Here is a 21,667-nt window from a genome sequence, read left to right on the forward strand (position 1 = left end):
AATATGTGTTTATCCCTTAGTAGGTGAAGGCTTAAAGGGAACCTGTGTCATATCCTGTACTGTGATTCATTTGGATGAAAACAACATTTTATTTTGGTTGACAACATCTGTCGTGCACACAGTACTACACAACATCATCCAATGGTTTGCTTTCTCAGTCAGACTGTGATTTTGGGCTTATGCTAAGAACTGTTCTGAGTTGGCAGAGAAAAGATTACACTGCAGCACCAAATTTACTGGATACTGACGACTACTGCACTCCCCTTGACTTTTAGGTGGACTGAAATTACCCAACAACCTGCTTGAATTATTCTAAAACTCTGCCAGTGAAAGGTCTTCACACTTGATCTGCTTTGATAGAAAATTAAGGTCCATTATGTTGAGGAATCTGAATATTGAGGCTGTGCTTAAGTATTTCTATAAACCCATTATTAGTAGGGAAATGGTTCTCAAATGGGGATACGTGTACCCCAGGGGTATGTGAAGGCACTCCAGGGGTACGTAAAATTTAAAAAACGTTTTTGTAAATTAGCCTCAATTGAAAAATCCTTTAAAAATAGTTACACAGGTTGAGAACCTAAGCGTTAGGGTGTAACTGTGGACTGCGGCGACAGCTTGTTTTTTGTGGAAATCTCAATGTATTTCTGATTAAATGATTTGTTGGTGGTACACATAATTACCTGTGTCCATCTTTCCATCTTGAGCAGCGGGTCCGTCTGGTATTACACTCTTCACTTGCAGGAACTCGTCGGGCTCGTCACCTCCGATGATCGTGAATCCAAATCCCATGTTGCTCTTCTGCAGGGCCGTTGACAGGAAGTTCCCCTTCAGCTGTGTTGGGTCCCTCGTAAACAAAGGCTTCTCTGAAGGGACAGAAGGTTTTGAATTATTATATTTTAGATATTCTTGATGTATAGAAACCACGGACATTTGTTCGGTCACATTGGACACAAGTTTTCAGTGCTGAATGAACATACTGTACATTTTTTCTGAACACATTTGCCTTAATTCCTGATTTGATGACTCATCGAAAGGGTGCTGTCTTCACTCGGATGAAGCCCTTCATTATGTGCTGGTCTAGTACGTCCTCATACTCAGACTAGACCAGTAGGGGCCTCAGGGCGAGCATGTTCTCTGCACCCCGCACTGCCCGCAATCTCCATTCGACCCCTGAACATTGTGACTTTGTGCATCTGCCCCTTCAAATACTCATGAAACTGCCTGTTCTATTTAAGATTCACGAGAAAAAAAATGAAAATGGATAAAATCTGTACAGCAGGGATGATGTACAATAAATAAAATGTATCAGCATCCAGGTTTTAAAGGTCGTCGATGTCCAGAAGATGAAGGCTATTTGCCTGCAGTCTTTGCATATCCATGTTTTTTTACTCTGTAAGTATGACAATATGTTTTGAGTTATGTACTGCACATACTCTAGTATTTCATGTGTACCTCTGTATATAGTGGGTAGCGGTAGAGCGGAGAGTCCCTGGCTCTGCATCTGCCTCTGCTGCTCCAGGCGTCTCTTGGCTTCCAGGACTGGGTTCTCGAACTGGGTCCTTCGATTGATATGACTGAAATTACAATGTATCATCACAAATAATGGAACCAAGGATCATTGAAAAGCGCCTAGCTAGAAATACTAATAACACAATGCAATTATGCATTTAAAATGTTACCAATATTAAGAGGTATTTTTAACAAAATGTACTTGAGAACAAAAGACAAAATGGTGCCTAATGAGAGTCAGCAGTCCTGCGCTACATCTCTCTGTCCAATTTCAGCTGCTTTCAGCTTATTGTTTTAGTGCATACTGTGATGTTATTATGAGTCCCTTAAGCTATAAACATCTACACATTTAAGATGGTTGGAAGCTGCTCAACTCACAAAAGCCATTTAGTCAACACATGATTGCAGCAACCCAAACCTAAATCCTGGCGTTCAAGCGTTATAAACATCTTGCAAACTTTTCAAGAGCTGGCAACGTAAACTAGAGATAAAATGCCAGTGAATATGAGACTAGCATTCAACAGTTTATGCTTCCGCTAGAAGTAATTTTTGGTGTGTTTGCTGACATGATAATCTATAATATCTTGATACGGTGAGACAGTAAAGCGAGGACAGTTGCGCTGACCTGGTATGGAGTACATGCTGCCTCAATCTGAAAAAGGTTTAAATGTTGTAGTGGGTCAGATGGTGGCAACTCTAATTACTTAATATACTGTGGGCTGGTTTGAAATATAACAATACATCAAATATTGTGATTTTTGCACCTAAAATGTTATTCCCAAGGTAATGTGTAACTACAACCAAATATTGCAATAAATAAATAAATAATAGGTGGCAAGATCACAAAACTGTCCTCTCAGTAACTGTTCTTCACTTTTTAAGCTTCAATCACAGCTAAATTGGTTCAGACTCGAACAAAATGAAATGTACTTCCAGATTAAACAGCATCTAGATACAATACACAATGCTTGTGACGCAACACATTCAATGATTTTGACCGAGCATTCTCTTGATAGTCCAAATTTCACTGTAAAAGTTAAGCAGTAAGACATAAAAAGTAGATTAGGATTACATCATTTATAATTCATAATGATGTGTTGTAAACCATATAAATGCATTTCCTGTTTTACCGCAGAGAAGCAGAGTTAACCCAAGTCAACAGGGAGACTTACTCTACATAGTAGCTGCCGTAGATGGGGTCATCTATCTTCTCCCAGCCATAGGGCAGCTCTGTAGAGTATGGAGAAAACAGACGAGGGAAATGAAGTCAGTTTATGCTGAGAGCAGGAGAAGGACTGTAGACTAGATTGAACCACTGAGGGGGGACAATATGAATCTCAGGGCTCACAGCTAGACGCTCCCAAAGTGCTCCTTTAATAGACAGACAACACTTCGATCTGCAGCGGTGGCTTCTTCATGGAGACACAAACCACAACACAGGCATCAATACAAAGCAGGGCAGAAGTGAAAGAACATTTACATTGTTTAACACATCTCATTTTGCCTTCTCTCTCTTTCAGTCTCTTCCTTTTGTCGTGTGCACCAAATCTTTGAATTAAATGTATTTTGTATTGTCCAAAATCACAAATTTGCCTCCGAAGGCTTAACAATCTGTACACATGCCCTTTAAAGCTCAATACATCCTCCCCTTACGACTTTGTGTTTGTCCCTTTTTTTCCCCTCTTTAACTTGTTTTTGCCTTAGATGGCTGTCGTGTTAACTGTCTCCTTCTCTAACTCCTCCAGCTCTCTGTTCCCTCCTCACTTCATTCATCCTTTTGCTGATTTAGCTCTTGTCTCTCCATCGTAAAAGATCTGGGTCAAGGCACTGCTAAAATTCCCATACTCTATGATTTATTCGTTTAACTTTTCACTGACTCTTACATACCCTATAAAGTGCACTACGGTGACTAAAGGACCTCTCTCTTCCGTTGTATACAAAATTCAGCTTGTTGCTACCCCCAACAACAATCCATCTGTCTCCCTCCCAAACAAACATATACTTGATAGGCAGCACTTCAGATTGGCATTCAACAGCATGCGTTCTTGAAAGGTTAAGCTTACTCCCTCAAATTAATTCATCCTCATGTCTTGTATTAAAGAGTCTTATTCATGATATTCATGACTGACTATGGACAGGCATTTTTACAGGGAAATAAAGCAAACCTGATGAGAGTGGAAGAATACCAGTGTCATACAGATTGAAAAACATGACTAATACACTTAGAACAAGGGACTTTTTTGACCCTGAGCTCACTAATAAAACACATGCACGCTTGCATGTGCACACACGCGTATACAGAAAGACACCAAAGAGCTGACAACCTTGGTACAATGAGAACATCCCTGAGACAAACTGCCCTTTACACCATTTATTTTAGTGAATATGTACTTTGTATGAGAAAATACAATTGATTTGTAATAAAGCATTACAAGCATCTTTTTATACCTCCAAGAAAGTTATTGAAAATAATGTTGTTTTGGTATCTGTGTCAAACTCACGTAATGAACAAGCAAAAGTAGAGAAACCTTTTATACCCAAATACCCTTTGGAGATTCTCTCTCACTCACACACACTCACACTGACCCACACACACACACACACTGACACACACACATCTCTATTATTGCTGGTCTGCGTGACACTGATACTGTGGCATCGGTCCCTTACGCTGTAATGCAATTACGAACAGATTTGTGATCTTGATATCAATAATCCATGTGTGAGCGTGTGTTTTCTGGCTGCTGAGTGTGCTGACTGTGCAGCCCAAGGTGAACGGGGTGCATGCTGCAATTATCTTCGGTCCGCTTTACTGTTTGCTAAACCACCTGCGCTGCACTGCCATTACCTCAAACAACCCTTCTTCTCCTCAAGGCATTAAAGTCGGATGGATTCACACTTCAAACCACCTTAAATTCCCTCCCACTGTCCATGAGCCACCTTAAATGTCTGCCTAACTCATCCACTACTCGCTTGCCCTCCTCCTAAAGTGAAAGGGAGACAGTTTCCATGGAAACCACCATTAGAAGTCCTTTTCCCCCTCTCGTCTGAGCCGAGGGCGCTGTCTTGTCTCTATTTCCTGCTGCTGAAATACAGAGAGAGAGAGTGTTTGTGTGTTTTTATGCATTAATATGAGTCTATATTTGTTGTATGTGTGTGTATGTGTGTTTGGCTGCAATGTGTTTGCAAGTCCTGATGAGTGTAACCGTCATCCTCTTGACACTAAATCAAACACCTCGTCACGCTTCTGTGTATGATATGAGCACCGAGGGGCTTGCTTGTGTGTTTGTTTTCTTGTTTATGTGTATCTGTATTGGTGCCTCCCTTGACATGAAGTCGAATTGTGATTCCTCTGCATTAGATGACTCATCTTCCCTCTCACACAAAGTCTCCCTGACCAACAGGCAGCCAGGAACAGCTACAGTGAAAACATCTGACTCACAGGAAAAACTACAAACCAACTCAACTCCCAACTACAAAAACTTCAGATTAAAAAAAAACACTAGAATTTATATTGACGTAGCAACTAATTATCATTTAATTTCCTCCTAAAATGATCAGAAAGTAATTTCCTTAACGCATTGATAAATCATTTGGTCTATGAAGCGTGAGAAAATAGTTAAGAAAAACAATATTCCATAGGCCTAATGTTGGACCAATAGTTCAAACATATATATATATATATCTATATATATATATATATATCTATATATATATATATATATATATATATATATATATATATATATATAGATATATATATATATATATATATATATATATATATACGTTATCATAGAAGACAAAGAAACTATATTATTATATTCACAGGAGACACTGGAGCACATGTTAGAGTGTGAACCTGTAGTAATTTATATTATGTTCACAATAAGAATTATGTGCTGATGTTCAGCAGGTTATCATGTGTTGTGTTTTTGTGTTTGCGCTGCCATATTAACAATGTGTCTGCTTTGAATCTGGATCTACAAAGCAATCTCACTCAAGACAGAAACAAAGAGAAACAACAAGCAGGAACATGAGAGTAAAGGAGGATGAAAAATCCAGCCCTAGACACGACCCTGTCTCCAGTATAATAACAGTGATGTAACTTAGAGGTAACATTTTAGTACGAGTCCATCACCGTCCAACAGGGGATCAGGGGATGCATGGCCTTCAACTCTCCTCATATGTAAACCTCTCTCCATCACCATTTGTCTTTTTCCTGCTCTTTTCAAGAAGAAACACTGACACTGCTGTCTTTTATTTTTACTATCTCAGTCATATATATATATATATATATATATATATATATATATATATATATATATATATATATATAATATATATATTATATATATATATATATATATATATATTATATATATATATTATATATATATATATATATATATATATATATATATATATATATATATATATATATATATATATATATATATATATATATATATGGGCCATTGTTAAAGACAGAGCTTTGACATTGAATTCCAGCCTCTAAATGAACATGAGCAGCACTGGAATTACTTTTAAACCGGCATTGGGTGTGCATATCAAAGGCAGAATTGAAACCAACACTTGCTGTGATGTGAAGCTTGTCCCGCTCTGTTCTTGCCTCTTCCGAGCGAGAGAGGAGATATCTTCTTATGTTACATAACAAAACACTTGCCTGACAAAAAGTCTGCAAGGCGAACCAGATCTGTGGTGACAAGCCTTTGAACTCTGGAGAGTCAACCTCAGCATAAAGATACAACACAATGCACACAAAAGTTGCACGTTTGCACAAACACATCAATACAGACACGCTTCTCTTTAAATCCAGCCAATAGTGAGGGAAAAGGGAATAGTCAATGAGGATATGACATGCTTAAGGAAAGTGGAGCAAAAAGACCAGACATGCAGGAGTGGGAAGTAATGGAAAGGGAATAACAAAAGGGAAGGTGCAAAAACAGTATTGCAGAAATAATGTTAGTATGTCTGCTTCCTGCCTGAGGCTGTGAGACTCTGGGAAATCCTCCAGGTAAATGGGCAGTTAAAACAGCGCCATCTCTTCCTGCTCTTCCCTCCACACATTTATTGTTTATTCAGTCTCCTTGCAGAATCTGACGTCCTTGCTTCCATGCATCAATTAAAAACTACATATCCATTAACATGGGCAAAAATGTAAAATTGCCATTATGTTGTCACTTGGTGCACAGCAAGCATGCAGAAAGTGTAAACATCAGAAAACAGGCTGAGCAGCCCATAAGACAGAGCTACAGGACACCAGTGTGCTCATTAAAAGAAAACACAGGGTGAGTAATGTGGAGCAGCATGCTGAATTAAACTACTGTATATCCTTCTGTCATGCTGAACTGTTTATACTGAAAAATAATATTTCCTGTCAACTAAAAGTGTTTTTGGAAGGCGTAAATTCAAAAGGTGATGTGAGAGGATGCAATGTGTCATCCAGGACCCTTACAAACGTAACATCTTTTGATTCAACATCCTCTGCCAGTGGTGATCGTGTAGCCTTTCTTTAATCATTTCTTCCCCAAAGACAGAAGGAGGCAGACTTCACACAATAGAAAAACTGCAGAAAAAAAGAAAGACAAACAGAGAGAAAAAAGAAAGAGAAAGAGGGGAAGATAATGTGTTTTGGCCTCTTTCTCAAACATGGCTGAAGCTACTTCCTCTGTTCTGGATTGCAAGGAATAATGCAAAAAATAAAAAAAGATCGCACACTTCAAGTGTCGACATATCTTATTTTGATCACACAGGAAGACATGACTAGGGACTAATCTAAGATTTCAAAATACTAACTGGCTACTTTTTACATAGAACAGCTAAACCTTACAGGTTCTGTTCAGAAAACCTAATTCAAAATACATCAGCACTTGAAATAATGCAAACACAAGCAAACATTGGAACATAACCTGACTCTACAATATGTCAATGGTTCACTCTATCAACCCTCATGGTATAAATGTTTGTAAAAGGTTCTTTCGCTAGATCTCATCTCTGCGATCAATCTCGTATAGTTTTAAAACCTATAAACAAAGAGTAAAACAACGGAAAGTTGTTGCATTAAAACACAAAATAAGTGCTCATAGAGCATCGCAGAAAGTGCGGGTCACAAAAACACTGATAACAACGATGTTTTGTTATGGCAGGATGAACCTGAAGCACGTCAGCCATGTTTGTGAAAAGGGTTTGTAAATTGAAGAGAGTAGTGTGTGTGTGTGTGTGTGTATGTGTGTGTGTGTGTGTGTGTGTGTGTGTGTGTGTGTGTGTGTGTTTGCACATGTGTTGAGAGTGGGAACCAGTTTGTACAGAGCTGAGCGGTGTTATTAGAATTCCAGTCACAGTTAGGCCTTTTACTGGGCAAAGGGAGAGAGGGATTGAAAGGGAGAAAGAGAGGCAGTGCAGGGGAGAGCAGATGGAGAAAATTGAAGAGATGGAGAACAGAGGAAAGGTAGAGAAGGTATTGATTCAGATCTCGCTCTGCTGAATCACATCAAAACCTAATCTGTTGAACGAAGGCTGTGACAGCAGCAGGGATGTAACTTCACCTCATTGTTATATATCTGATCCCACCGAACCGCAGGAACTCTACTTTATTATGTTTGACGTCAGTGATGGATATGTGTTGTATGAAACCACTGTTCCTCATCTTAGCCTCTGAAACAACTGAAAACACCTCAGCATCCCCTGATTTAAAACAAACCTTAAAATACTAAACTGTATTTTCTTATCAACAAATCTGACAAAAAGACCAAAACAATGATTTGATACTAGATGCAAGTGCTGCGTGCATATCCTACGCCTGACATAGCTTACTCCCTTATGCCAGACACTTCCCTTGTCCAAAAACTATTAAAAACCTCAAATGAGTCACTCGGTCCTACGCACAACCCCCTTTTGCTGTAAACACTCGCTGATGCAAGTGAGACTCTGTTAGAGATAGCAACAAGAGACGCTAAGTCTGAGGGACCATAAGATGATGAACAGCTTAGAAAAGAATAAAAACAATCTCTGCAACACAAAATAGCTTTTTTCTTTTCTTTTTCAGAATACTGTTTCTCTAATATTTGTTTTTGAGATTCACCTCATCAGACCTCTAAATCTGTGAGGAAAATTGCTCTTTAGTTAATCAGTTAACTGCTCATGGGCAGACGAATGGAGAGAACATAAGTAGACACAGCTTCTTTTCAAGTAGTAACATACTTCAGTCAGTTGCAAACTAATGATCCACATAAGAGCATCAAATGTGTATTAATTCACAACTTAAAGATTCCCCAACAATTGCTCTATTTCCTTGTGTTCAAGCAATAGTTGTTAAAAACGAAAGCGTCCAGCTGTTTTCAGAAAATGCTGACAAAACCCCTGTTTAAATATAAGGTATTGATCTGGGTGAACACCTACAATATTTGTATTTTCCATTTGTGATGGAGACGATGGTTGGACATCAGTGATGACGGGACAAAAACACCATCACACAAATGAGGAAAATTCCGCGTTTGCGTCAGTTCTCCAAGCTGCTCAGTGCCCAAAGTCTTCACTGCTCAGCTAAATGTCATGAGTTTCTCTAGTTCCAGTGTCGGCAGTCCAAGCCGACGTCTCTTTGGTTCCTGCATTGGTGGTCCGAGCCGTCTCTGTTTCCGCAGAGCCGCAGCATGTCCCGGTTCCAGCTGCCGCCCCAATCAGTTTCCCCCAATTCCTGTTGCCTCTGGGCCTCATCTTACCTGAGCTGGGCCGCAGCAACCCCATGTTGCTGCTGCCAATCCAGAATTGCAGGCCCCAGAGCCTTAGTCTCCGGAGTCCAAGTCTCCGGAGTCCAAGTCTCCAGAGTCCAAGTCTCCAGAGCCTCAGTCTCCAGAGCCTCAGTCTACAGAGCTGTCACAATCTTGGTTTCTTTCCTGTTATATTTTGAAATGTCCTGCATCTTTTGTCCTGTGGTTTGTTGACTTCCTGTCTGTGTGAGTTATTTTCTGGTCTGGACAGTTTTTAGCGAATATTGCAATAAAAATGCACTTAATAATTAATAATACTATTGATAAAGATGATTCTATGTTTCAGTTGATTTAATGGTTTTAAACTACAACTGATATTAAAAAAAGACACAGATATCATCTGTGTCAGAGTGGAGATGTTTTCTCTGTAGTCTGTTACCTGTTAAACTGCATTGAGTATTTTTATACTGTGTTGTGTTCAGGGTCCTGCTCATATGCAGGATCGACTACCAGCATCTTATTTATTAATTATTTACGTCGGTATGTTTTGAAATTCTAATTGTGAGATTATAAAATAAGCATACATGTTATAAAAAGTGTTTCCTCTCTCCAGCGCTCTGATTTTAATTAAAAGTTATTGAGGGAAACAACAGATCAAATCTTTGAAGTTGGTGGTCGTGTTTTTGTTCAGATCTACAATGAACACATATTTTCACCAGATGGTGAATCAAACACTCTACTATATAACTTCAATTTATTCTGTGATCGTCTTCACTGATATGAAACTCCAGCGATCAGTACGCTCAGCTGCAGCGTCCAATCAAATAACAGAGGAACAGTGAGGGGGCGTGTCCAGCGTTAAAACACTTCCTGGAAGCCTGCGCTCGGGGCTCCTCGATCATGTCTCCTCTGATTTCCCTCCTCGCTCCTCGATCAGCCCACCTGTATCTGGTTGTTTGACTAGTTTATTGGGTATTTAAAGTCCTATCTTTTGTCTGCTGGTTGTTGGTTTGTCTACTATGTTCCTGTCATTATCTCTTGTGCACATGTCCTATTTACCTGGTTGTTTTGCCTGTAGTATTTTCAATTATTAATTTTAAGGCCGGTATCATCCGGTCCTATCAAAAGTCCTATAATTATTAGCATAAATATACTTCCAGTATACCCTTACAACCCTGTTATGAAGCATAGAAAATAATATTGGATAACATGATTACATTCCTATCTACACATGCTTCAAGTTGCTCCTATGCTAATGTTCACTTCACAACAACAATTCTAAAAAGGCAAATTTTTCAAGTTTATTCTTTCTCGATATCAAACCCTCCTCTCCCAAAACCTGTGGAGAACTGTGCGAACGGCTGCAAACTAACAAACAAATCAAACAACCGAGTATTTTTCGCTATTTTTCTTGAGGAGGGAAAACACGGTGTAACAGTTAGTCAGGAACAGACAACAAAGGTGCACAGACAGCAGGAAATGCACTGACAACACACTCCCACAAACGGCGGAAGACAAGCTCGACTCAGACAAACACAAACTTAAACTTACAAAACAACAGAGCAAACAGGTTGTCGAGACTCACCGTCTTCTCTGCATTCTTCTGGTGGCTTTGCTTTCTTTGCAAGCCGAGGATCCAGCCAGGATGTAGTTTTGGTGTTGTGACTGGCAATAAGGAGAGATAAGGGGCAATAAGGAGGTCAGAGAAAGACTGACAGACATGATACGAGAAAGAAATTAGTTCAGTAACACGAATGACCTGTACATGTGGGCATATGTGTGCAGGGGCAAAAATAAACAAGGGGATTCAAAAGGTAAACTTAATGGCAATTAATCTACTAATTAGCCATCAGCCACTAATTACTAAGGGTGAGAGGAGAGGGCAAAAGTCGGTATGGCTATGTGTGCATGTGTGTTTATCCAGTATGTCTGATTAAAAGAATTACATTACGCCAATTAGTTTACGCACCCTGTCATACTTATACCAAGTTGGTGTACTTTGTGATAGAGAGGCAACAATACTGATACTGATCACTGATACTTGTGTTAGATATTGGTGACTCAAAATGTATTTTGGTAGGATATTTTGCTCTTACTCTATGAAGTAGACTTCCCCCTTCTCGGTGTAGGCCATCTCCCAGTTGTCAGGCAGAGGACCAAGCTCTTCCTCATCTAGGTCTATAACTTTGTCGGGGGATTTAGAGGGAGATTTTGGGGCTTCCTCCTCCTCCTCCTCTTCGGTGGGGGGCTCGACAGAGGCATGGGCCTGGCTGGACGTTTCTACAGCAACTTCCCCAGAGGCATCTGTGCTCTTGTCCTCATGTTCACTGGACTCTGTGGACCAAAACACACACACACACACACACACACACACACACACACACACACACACACACAGTTATGCTCACATGCTCTGTGCACACATGCAGTGCACACTACACGCCATGCATGATGAGTCAGAGTCAAGCCACTGCAGAGAGCTAAGAACCCCCAGGAGAGAGAGAGAGAGAGAGAGAGAGAGAGAGAGAGAGAGAGAGAGAGAGAGAGAGAGAGAGAGAGAGAGAGAGAAGAGAGAGAGAGAGAGAGAGAGAGAGAGAGAGAGACAGAGAGAGAGAGAGAAGGAGGGGGGATGTGGTCTGAGGACAATGAGCATGAGGAGAAAACAACATGGGGATGTCAGAAATGGAGAAAAAGGGACAGACAGAAACTTCAAGGGTCAGAGACTGTGTCAGAAACACAAGGAAAGGTTTTTAGAGTGACGAGAAAAGCTGGTGGCATCAAAGTCCGTGGACAGGGAGCATACAATGTTACCAAACTACATAATCCTATAATACTCCTGGGTTTTTAATATAGGTGCAACATAAACAGAATGTTGCCAATGACATCACAATACTTTCAGAAAAAAAAAGACGATAGAAAGTCAATATTCTTTCACATTCCTTTTTGGGCCATATATTTATCCATTCCTACTAAAAAGCGTTGCCAAGTCACACTTTTTACTTGAGCCGGCTCTATAATTAGGTTTTGGTTTGACTGCAGAAAAGCAGGGGCCAGCCATATAAACATGAAAATCTGTCAATGACTGAGTCACTGATTAAGTTACACCAGAGCCTGTTCCTCGCACCTGGCTTACTGATATAGCTGGAAAATGTCCAGAATAGGATGACGTAGTTCAGGCTTTTGGGTTCCTCGAAGCCAGTTTAGATCAGTCACCAAAGAAACACATTGAAATCGCGTAACTTGCCCCAGAGCAGGTTTACTGAAAGTTCACTGGATAAGATGGCCACTCCCACCGGACAAAAAGCAGCTCCCTTCCTCATTGATGAAGGAGCGATATTAGTTTTATAGGGAGAGAGTTCTTCCAGATCGCCAAAATCCGTTCTTGCATCATGATGACGTCATATGAGCGATTCTGCCGACAAGGACTCATTTATTTACAAGACTTTCTGGAGCCGTACATTGAACACCGGCGCAGCCGAGCGCTGTCCGTCTCACATACTGTACACAATACATACTGTACACAATACATACTGTACACAATACATATATATGTACATGCAGGCTGGATCACAGAAGGATTAAGTGAAAAAAAATCACAAGGCCACAGCTCGCTTTTTTGCGAGTGGTACATGTTTGTGTCGGCGATGTGTTGAACATGGTGAAATGCTGATCATAACATTTATTTAGCTCTTAAGAAACTTATGGATGTGTTGAAAGCACACCATATATATCATTATTGTAGAACATGATGAAAGTGGACTCATGACAAGAAGAGTACAGAGAATCACACAAAATGTATTTTCACCGCTTCAACTGATTGAATTTCTGATTCTGAAAAATACATACATACTGATCTACCCATACACATATTCAAACTCCTATAGTTATTTGGTAATCTACACACACACACACACACACATACATGACTATACACATAGTTCATATTACATAAGTGCATACGGTACATATATCCTCATAAGTATATATTATTTTTGTATAGTACTGCTAGGCACATTTAAATAATTATAGTCTGATTGATTTGGGGGATCAGGCACTTAAAATTAGTCGACACATTTTCCCAACACTGACACATTTACTTGTCTGATATTTTGCACCGCTTAAGTGCTGTTATGCTGCGTTCACAACAGGAAGTGTTGTGAATGTTCGCTTGCATGGTGTTGTCACAGTTTGATGCACATAATATAAGTGTAGTGTAGCTGTTTAAGGAATAGCTGAGGGGAGAGAGACGGTGGATGCACTCAGATCGGAGCAGAGAAGACATTAGTAGTAAAGTTACCAGATTGTAGTAAATGTATAGCGAAGAATTCAGTTTTTCTCAGAATTGCTACACCTCCTCAAGACCCAAGTAAAGTAAAGTAAGTCTCCCCTGGGCTTCTCGGCTTCAGTCTGGAAGTTGAAGAAATAATCTTGCTTTGTTTTCCACTAGATAGATATTTGAGGTTGCGCATAAATTAATAATTGTCATGAGATGCAACCTCGGGCTGGTCTGTTTAACAAAGGGATGCAAACCAAAGCCTGTCTGTCCACTGTACATTAGCATCTGACTGGAATAGGAATTTACATATTAGACATTACCGCTGGCTTTCCCCGTAAAAATATGGCCACAATTTAGTTCATTGATCATACAGGGTGAAGCCATGTATGATGTTTTACCTCGTCTTGTTTTTATAGGTGACGTCTTTTTTTCTTGTGCACATCAAAACAAATTACATTCTTGACGTTAGACTTTCATGTGGTATGTGGTTTACAGAGAGCAACATAAATCGCATGACATTAAGAGAAAATAGTGGAAACAATGACATGCTACAACACTGATGGGATAGGGAAAGAGGAAGGAGAAGAGAGGACAGAGGGGACAGAACTACAGAGAAAAAGAAAAACATAAGAGGTCAGAAGAAAAAAAGATGGTAGAGGAGAGGAAGAGAGAGTTGGAGTATTAATAGAAACAAGGGCAAAGGCCAATGGCGGGAGAGCAAAGACAGCAGGAGAAACAGAGAAAAAGGAGGACAGAGAGACGAGAGCTGAAGCCAAAATGAGACTCTGGACAGTGATAATAGTGGAGACGTAAAGGTGCCTTTGCGCATCCTGTTGTATAAGGTTATTGAGAACCTGTGCAGCTCACACTCATGCTTACAGACTCTGTTACTGCCTATAATGACTGGGCAGTGTACAGTTTGTCAGATTTGTCATCATCTGCATGGTCTGGACTGTATAAACAGCAGATATGGAACTGTACTAAAGGAGAAAAGAGACTCTATGCAAAAGGACAATAAAAAGGAAGTTAACACTTGCTCTGACAACTGACTTGTTTCTATGGTTTACTCAATCACACCAGTGAGACTGCAATAAATAGCCCAGGGAAGCTCAGGCATTCCACTTCTCTTCCCCAAAATATATTATTTTAATATGTCACCATCGTCACGACACTCGGGAAACTGTTTTAATCTGATTTCAGCCACAAGTAGATGAAAAACGTGGAATAAAAACATTGCGACAGGAAGTTTTTCTCTCTTTTACCTGGTGTGATGGCCACCCCATTGCCATTGACAACCGGGCTCTCCTCTTCCTCCTCCTCAGGTGGCTCCAGGCTGGCACGCTGCTCCATGTTGCTGACTGACTGGTTCCTCTTCCTCTTGCCCTGGGCGCTGGGCCGGGCTCCGGGCAGCAGGGCCTCACTTACATTCAGAGGAGGTGCTGCGGGGGACGGCTCCGCTGGAGGTTTCGGTGTGCCGTAGAAGTTATCTGAGAGCAGAAGTACACAGCGTAATTTGTTTTAAAAGGCGGGGTCTCAGGTGATGTAACAAACCGACTCGGCAAGTATGACTTTGAACAGATTATTGGCTTTCAAAATGTTAGACAGCGCTGACTCAAGTGTGCAGCAGAGGTAACTCAACTGTGCGTTTGTCTCAGAACTAATTATTTCTAATAAATCCAGTCATGCACCTGGACGGTTGCTAATGTTTAAGGAAGAAACGATTGTCAGCATTGGTTCACAGTGGGATCTGCCGGCCTTACAACATGAGCTAACCAAAGATCTAGTATCCAAATATCATTTTTCATGACTTGTAATTTTGATTTCTTAATAAACAAGAATGCAATTGTTGTAAATAAAAAAAATATGTATTTCTAAACAAAGATGTCTTCAATTTCCTATTCTGACCCAACAAACGTAGAAACAAGACAGATCAACCATAATACAAAGTGGCGTTGTCATAAAGAAAGATAAAAAGATAAAATAAACTATAAAATACAAAGAGAGGGAACAAAAGCCAAAACTCTCACGAGTGTCACCCAATCCTGACAAGAAGGATCTCGAGGCATCAGAGTTAACTTATCATCCAACCATTGCCGTGTGGGCCTCGTCCTTCAATGATTAAACAAACAAAAAAAACTTTTTAGTCCGCTAGAATATAACATTTTAGAAAGGTTACAAAATACAAACCGGAGACATCCACAATATAGCAGTGACCCTTCATCCAGAATGTTCATCAGTTTGTAGTGAATCTTCCTCTACACATTTCAAGCAGCCTACCATTTATAAGCAAACTTTCTAATCTGCCTCAGTTCAGGTTTCAATTTGCCATGTGTGTTGGGTCATTCTAAATGTAAATGTATATTTAGCGTGGACCCAACAGGACAATTGTATTGTGAACAAATACTGCTGAGACGCACAGCCTCGTAGCCTCTGAAACATTGTTCACTGAGGATGAGATAAAATCTCAGCACGAAAGCAAATTAGCTAAACTAAGTGTTTAACAGTTTTTTCTTAAATTTTAAAAAGATTGACACTGATTCTTTTAGATTCAAGATGTGGTTGTGGTTTTGTTATAATGGACAGATCCACATTGAAATACAGTAAGATAGTCTCACTTTCCATCGCACTTTTAAGTGCTACGTTAAACTAGTTCACTGTCTCTTGAAGTCAAAACCAGCTTTTTGATCTTCTTAACTACGCTGACATTTCTTATACTACAATGGTTGGCGACATGGATCAGTATGTTCTCAGAAAGGTTATTACAGTGTTCGCAGGAAGTATAACGTATTAGTCGGATGTGGGATCTCAATAACACCCAATTGCATCCTTAGGATGCACTAAGACTGTGTCCTTAATGGGCTCAGAGATGGAGATCGTTGCTTCTCCTGAGCATAAAAACAACTTTGAAGAATGAAAGGACAAAAATGCATATTTGGAAATATAAATACAGCACCATAAATATGTCTCCAAGAGCAAGTGATAAGTTTTTTCATAAGCTAAGTAAAGCGTGCAACTGTGATTGAATAAATAGTTTAGCAGGTAGAAACAGGAACAAATTAATGATAAAATGGTAACTGCACAGAACCATCTGATCTCTTTAAATACAACCATAGCTGCGTCATTCTGACCACGTAGGTACAAGCAGCTCTGTTTGTAGGCACAAGCACAAGAATAAAGGCAAAAATAGCATTGGGCGTCTGTAACTCCAAACCCGCTGCAAACATCTGAGAAAGACTGAAGTAAAGTAACAGTACAATGGAGAAAAAAGAACAAAAAATGAAAGTCCTCTGGATATCACTTGAGATTGAAACATCCTAAAACAGTATACTTCTCTCTCTTTGACTGATATTGAAGCTTCTCTAATTTCAGTGCTGTGAGATATATGAGACTTTTTTTTATTTCATTGTTATATTTACTTTGAAATCACACAAAAAACACTGTACTATTTTTTTTAACATTTAATACCTTCACAAAATATATTTTGTGAATAAATGTTGAGTGAGAAGAAGAAAGATATATCTTTTTCTATAATCCTACAAAGTGGAGAAGAGTGGGGGTTTCACAAAGATGAAATACAGAGAGGCAATGGGAGGAGAACAAAAGCTAAGCAAAGAAGAGGGAAGGGGCAGCAATAAAGGACAAAAGCAGGATCAGCAGAAAAAACGTCCATAGACATTAGTCTACTTTGATCCCAGCAGGAGGCGGATAGATATTAGGAAGGGCTCGATCACAGCTACTTCCTACTTACCCTGCTGGCCACCAAACAGAAGATAAAAGATAATGTGAAAACATGGGTGCATGTAAACAAAGAAACATGTATGAAATTGCATAGGCAGCAAGCCCCCACCTGTGAAAGCTCAGAACATAAAGCAAACTGAGATAAGTTAAGGCTCGAGTTTCTCCTTATGCACCACACCAGTTTTAAAAATGCAATGTTTCTCTGATCCTGAATTCATCTGGTTTTGCCTGAAGGCATCTTGGCTTCATGCACAGTTCAACATCCACCTTCAGCTGTGACTCATCTCACATCATCACATACGTAAGGTCTTATGTGTAACAAGCATTGCACACTCACTCGTTATTTTAATATGCATTTAAAAAAGGAGTTGTTGCACCTCCAAAAAAGGAGTTGTTGCACTTCTTTCTGGGTGCAGCCACCCAGAAAGAGACAGCTTCCTTTAGTTGGCATAAATAAACTCTGCGTTAAGGAAAACATACACTGTAAACATGTAACACACACGGGTATGAAAAGAACACATACTCGAAAAACACGCACATACACACGCATACATTCCCAAGTATCATTTGAGTGAGTGTGTTCAGCAGTACATTCTTACAAAAACTGCTACCAGGCAATTTAACCAGCAAATTCCCCATCTGTAGATGTATCCCTGACAATGTAGCAAAGCAGATGCACATACTTGACATGACTTGGAAATGGCAGCCTTCCAGATTCCTCTCTCTCTTTCTCTCTCTCTCTCTCTCTCTCTCTCTCTCTCTCTCTCTCTCTCTCTCTCTCTCTCTCTCTCTCTCTCTCTCCCCTCATCTGAGGAAGCTATAATAGATGACTCTGTGCTTGAGACTCATTTTGTTTACCTAAGCTGTGCGTAAGAGCATTATCTGACACACCTGATCCATCAAGTAAATATATCTACAGAAGAGCACAAGATGGCAGATTAAATTTAAAAACAGTAAAACAGCTCTACTGAAACATATGTTCCTATTTCTGCTCGCTGAGCAGCCGCACTTGACTCGCAGATGCAAAATGTTTCCTGCACAACGGCCACAGCACTCCCAACACTCACCTTCATAAGTTCCACTCTCAAGCAGGGCTCCACTTTGCTCCAGTTCCATAAAACGCTCCACACTCACAAAGTTATAGTCCACTCCCAGCACCTCCCCCTCCTTAGGCTGCCGAGTGGTACCTGCAGAGAGAAAGAGAGAGGGGAAGAGGGGAAGAGAAATAGAAAAAGAGGGAGAGGTCATCAGAGCCAAATAGGGCACTTGAGAAGAAAAGACAGGAAGGCACAGAAAAAGACCAGAAAAAAAGGCTAAACCAAAAAAGACGACAGATTTGAGGCTACAAAGTGTATCAGAGGAAGTGGGAGGAGAAAGGAAATGGAACAGAAGAGGCTGAGAGAGGAGTCATCACTTGTGATAGCCAAATCCATTCACACAATTGTGTGTGAGTGACAGTGAGAGACAGAAAGAGCGCTAGAGAGAGATGGGAAAGCATGTCAAACAGAAAACAGCATACCAGCGACTTTCAGTCACCACAAGCCAATCCGGTGTTGTTTCAGAAAAGAGTTAATCAATACGCACTTTTACCGAGCATAACTCAAACCTCCTTACACAGCATACAATACTGTGCCGATTGGATTATTGTCAAAACAGCAGGAATGCAGAGGCACCACATCACCATGCTGCAATTAGAGCCTTCCTACATCAACGCTCTCCATCAGTGCTGCACCGTTGGGGCTCGGCTGTCTGATGGCAGCCATGGGAGTTTTGAGTTTAATGAGGTGCTGTGTTTGTGTCTCTGCCAACTGGACTTTCAGCTGAGGCTCAGTGAAGCCCACTGCTGTTGATTCCTGCTCTCTATTGATCAAACTTGAAAACAGTGATTGGCCACGCCTGGAGAGGGAGTCCACTTTCAGAGCTCACATGATAAAAGCATTGATCTGGCAGTGGCTTCAACCAGATTTGACATTTTGGCCGGTTGCCCGAGTATCAGATCCAACCGAAGTGTAAGATTTGTGCTGCAACGATCGAAGTGTGCAGGTCTGAAGAAGTGATCTGCAGTTTTGAAAAGGCTGTGGAAAGCCACAAATACACTTCATGTGCTCTGATATAAATGACGGGAAAAAAATACTAACCAGTATCTTAATGAAGTGTGAGCTGTGGGAGATCAAACCAGCAGGGGGTAGATGTGTTGTAGGCACATTTTGCACGCACACACATGAACAAGCACTGAGTGAGTGAGGGCTTAGTCATTTCCAACTCCCGTAGTGGGATGTCTTAATCATTACATCTCTATTGATCGCTTGTCACCACTCTACTCCTGTAGTGCATCTACTGAACATTTCCTCCTGTTTTTGCTTCACAACTGGCAGAGATGGTATCTTAACAACACCTAATGAGTAAGAAATAAGTCATACCAGACCATCAGACCATCTGCAGTCTGTCTATAAGGCTGTCCAACACTACCATACCATGTACAGAGGCGTGCTTGCTTGTACCAATCTATGACAGTGTGTTTCATTGTGTAGTACTCAACTGTGTGTTCGTCTTTGGGGCTCTAAATGCTGGTAAAGTACCCACGGTGCCACCAGTAATCCTATTTCCAAGATGATCACAGCTCAGTAGGACACTGTAAATCCACAGCACCACAGGTGTGTGTGTGTGTGTGTGTGTGTGTGTGTGTGTGTGTGTGTGTGTGTGTGTGTGCGCGTGTGTGTGTGTGTGTGTGTGTGCGTGTGAGTGTGTGTGTGTGTGTGTGTGTCAAAAAATATATTAATATATTAAAAAAACAAATCTGCAGATTAATTTAAAAAAAGACAATTGTTAGTTGCAGCATTGGTCTACTTTACCAATTTCTATAAATTATTTAACAATTTGTTATTATTATTATATCAAATATTGAAACACACTGCACATACTATATGATATATATATATACATATATATATATGTATATATACATATATATTTAATAATTGTAATGTAATTTCAAAATTCAATAATTTGTAATATATGCCTATGTATAACAGAGAAGAAAAAGAAAGAAGGAAAGCAAACTGAAAATCAGAGTCTGTAAAGCACCAGTTAGCATAATTCACACCTAATTTGCTGCCTCAAAACCACCTTGACTAAACAACATTACTAAAATGTAGTCTACATAAAAAAGCAGGACTGTTATATTGTATTGCATTACATAAAACAGGTAATTGTATCCATACGCTGCAAATATGCACATTTTTACGACAACATTCCTTGAAATAAAATAGTAACCCGTAGAAATGTAAAATGTGTTGTTTTTAAAAAAAAAAAGAGTTTTAGACGTATTGATTTAGCTCCATGGTAATGTTTGAGGATTTAATTTGTGTGTATCAATTTACTGGATTGCATTATATCATAGGGAGTAATACATATCTCCCCCGACCCCCTAAATTGACTCATCACTCTGACTCCAATTTTTATTAAACTGCACTATATTATCAGGTGTCTCTGATATTTTGTCCATTTAATTTACATACCGCTCCACGTAGTTCAACAATACTTAAATATACTATCATCTTACATGTAGTAAAGGAAACAGTAAAGTGAAGGCCAGCACCTGACCAGCACAACAAGCCCACTCAATGAGCTGTACAAAAAATGAATCCTGAAGAGGGCCGTCCATCGTAGTGCTACTCTGAATACCGCAGCAGCTCAGCCAGTCAGGCGGGGCCGGTCACCTTCCACTTGGTACAGCTATTGATCTGTAAGATCAGGATAAAATTATTCTGCTGCCCACACCAGAGTAGGCAGAGCCAGCTGGAATACTGATGACCTGCCAATGGCTTTCTCCCACCGCTTCCTTCACTGGACAAACTAACAGAGCAGAGAGAGAAAGGGAGGGAGTATCTTGTTGGATCTGAGCTGGGAATATTGATCGCCTATCTGGCCTTAAGATAGGAAGATAGGCTGACTATTCCTCTTTTCCTTCCTTCCTTCCTTCCTTCCTTCCTTCCTTCCTTCTCACACATGCCTTAGCAGCTTAGCACATTACCTGTTTGCTGCTCTTACTCCACCCTTTCATGTGCAGCAACCACCAAATAACTGTGAAGTAGTTGAAAAAAATGAACACCGCCTAAGCAAAATCCATACTCTTTCTTTCTGCACCCATTGTTACTTTTCTTTATCTTCATCTTTCTTTAACCTTACCAACTTTCTTCTCCTCAAAAACTTCTGGCTAGAGGACAAACAGTGATACAAATAAAAACAAAATGTTTTTAAAGCCTTGTGGAAAAGGGCTACACATGTCTTTAGTTTAGTATATCTTGTCCTTATTCTTTTTGTACATTGCCACACAAACTCCCAAGCGGAGCTTTAATATATGAGCTGAACGAAGAAGGACAAGCTGCTCAGGTGCTCAAATTAAGGAATAGCA

The 21,667-nt window shown here is 40.1% G+C and overlaps 1 protein-coding gene across 9 annotated transcripts in view; it reads right to left on the bottom strand.

Moving 5' to 3' along the window:
* The window catches only part of magi2b (membrane associated guanylate kinase, WW and PDZ domain containing 2b), a 74,548-nt gene that overhangs the window by 21,830 nt on the left and 31,051 nt on the right, over positions 1–21,667 (bottom strand). For all 9 annotated transcript variants that reach the window (XM_068602589.1, XM_068602590.1, XM_068602588.1 and 6 more), the window contains exons 3-9: positions 18,321–18,440; positions 14,778–15,002; positions 11,336–11,573; positions 10,825–10,904; positions 2,682–2,739; positions 1,453–1,574; positions 681–863 (exon numbers count right to left, since the gene is read on the bottom strand). In XM_068602589.1, coding sequence (XP_068458690.1) covers positions 681–863; positions 1,453–1,574; positions 2,682–2,739; positions 10,825–10,904; positions 11,336–11,573; positions 14,778–15,002; positions 18,321–18,440 — 1,026 coding nt within the window. The remainder of the gene's footprint in view (positions 1–680; positions 864–1,452; positions 1,575–2,681; positions 2,740–10,824; positions 10,905–11,335; positions 11,574–14,777; positions 15,003–18,320; positions 18,441–21,667) is intronic.

Source organism: Clinocottus analis, unplaced genomic scaffold (assembly GCF_023055335.1).
Source record: "Clinocottus analis isolate CAN_PGR_092001 unplaced genomic scaffold, fCliAna1.0.p SCAF_6, whole genome shotgun sequence".
Lineage (NCBI taxonomy): Eukaryota > Metazoa > Chordata > Actinopteri > Perciformes > Cottidae > Clinocottus > Clinocottus analis.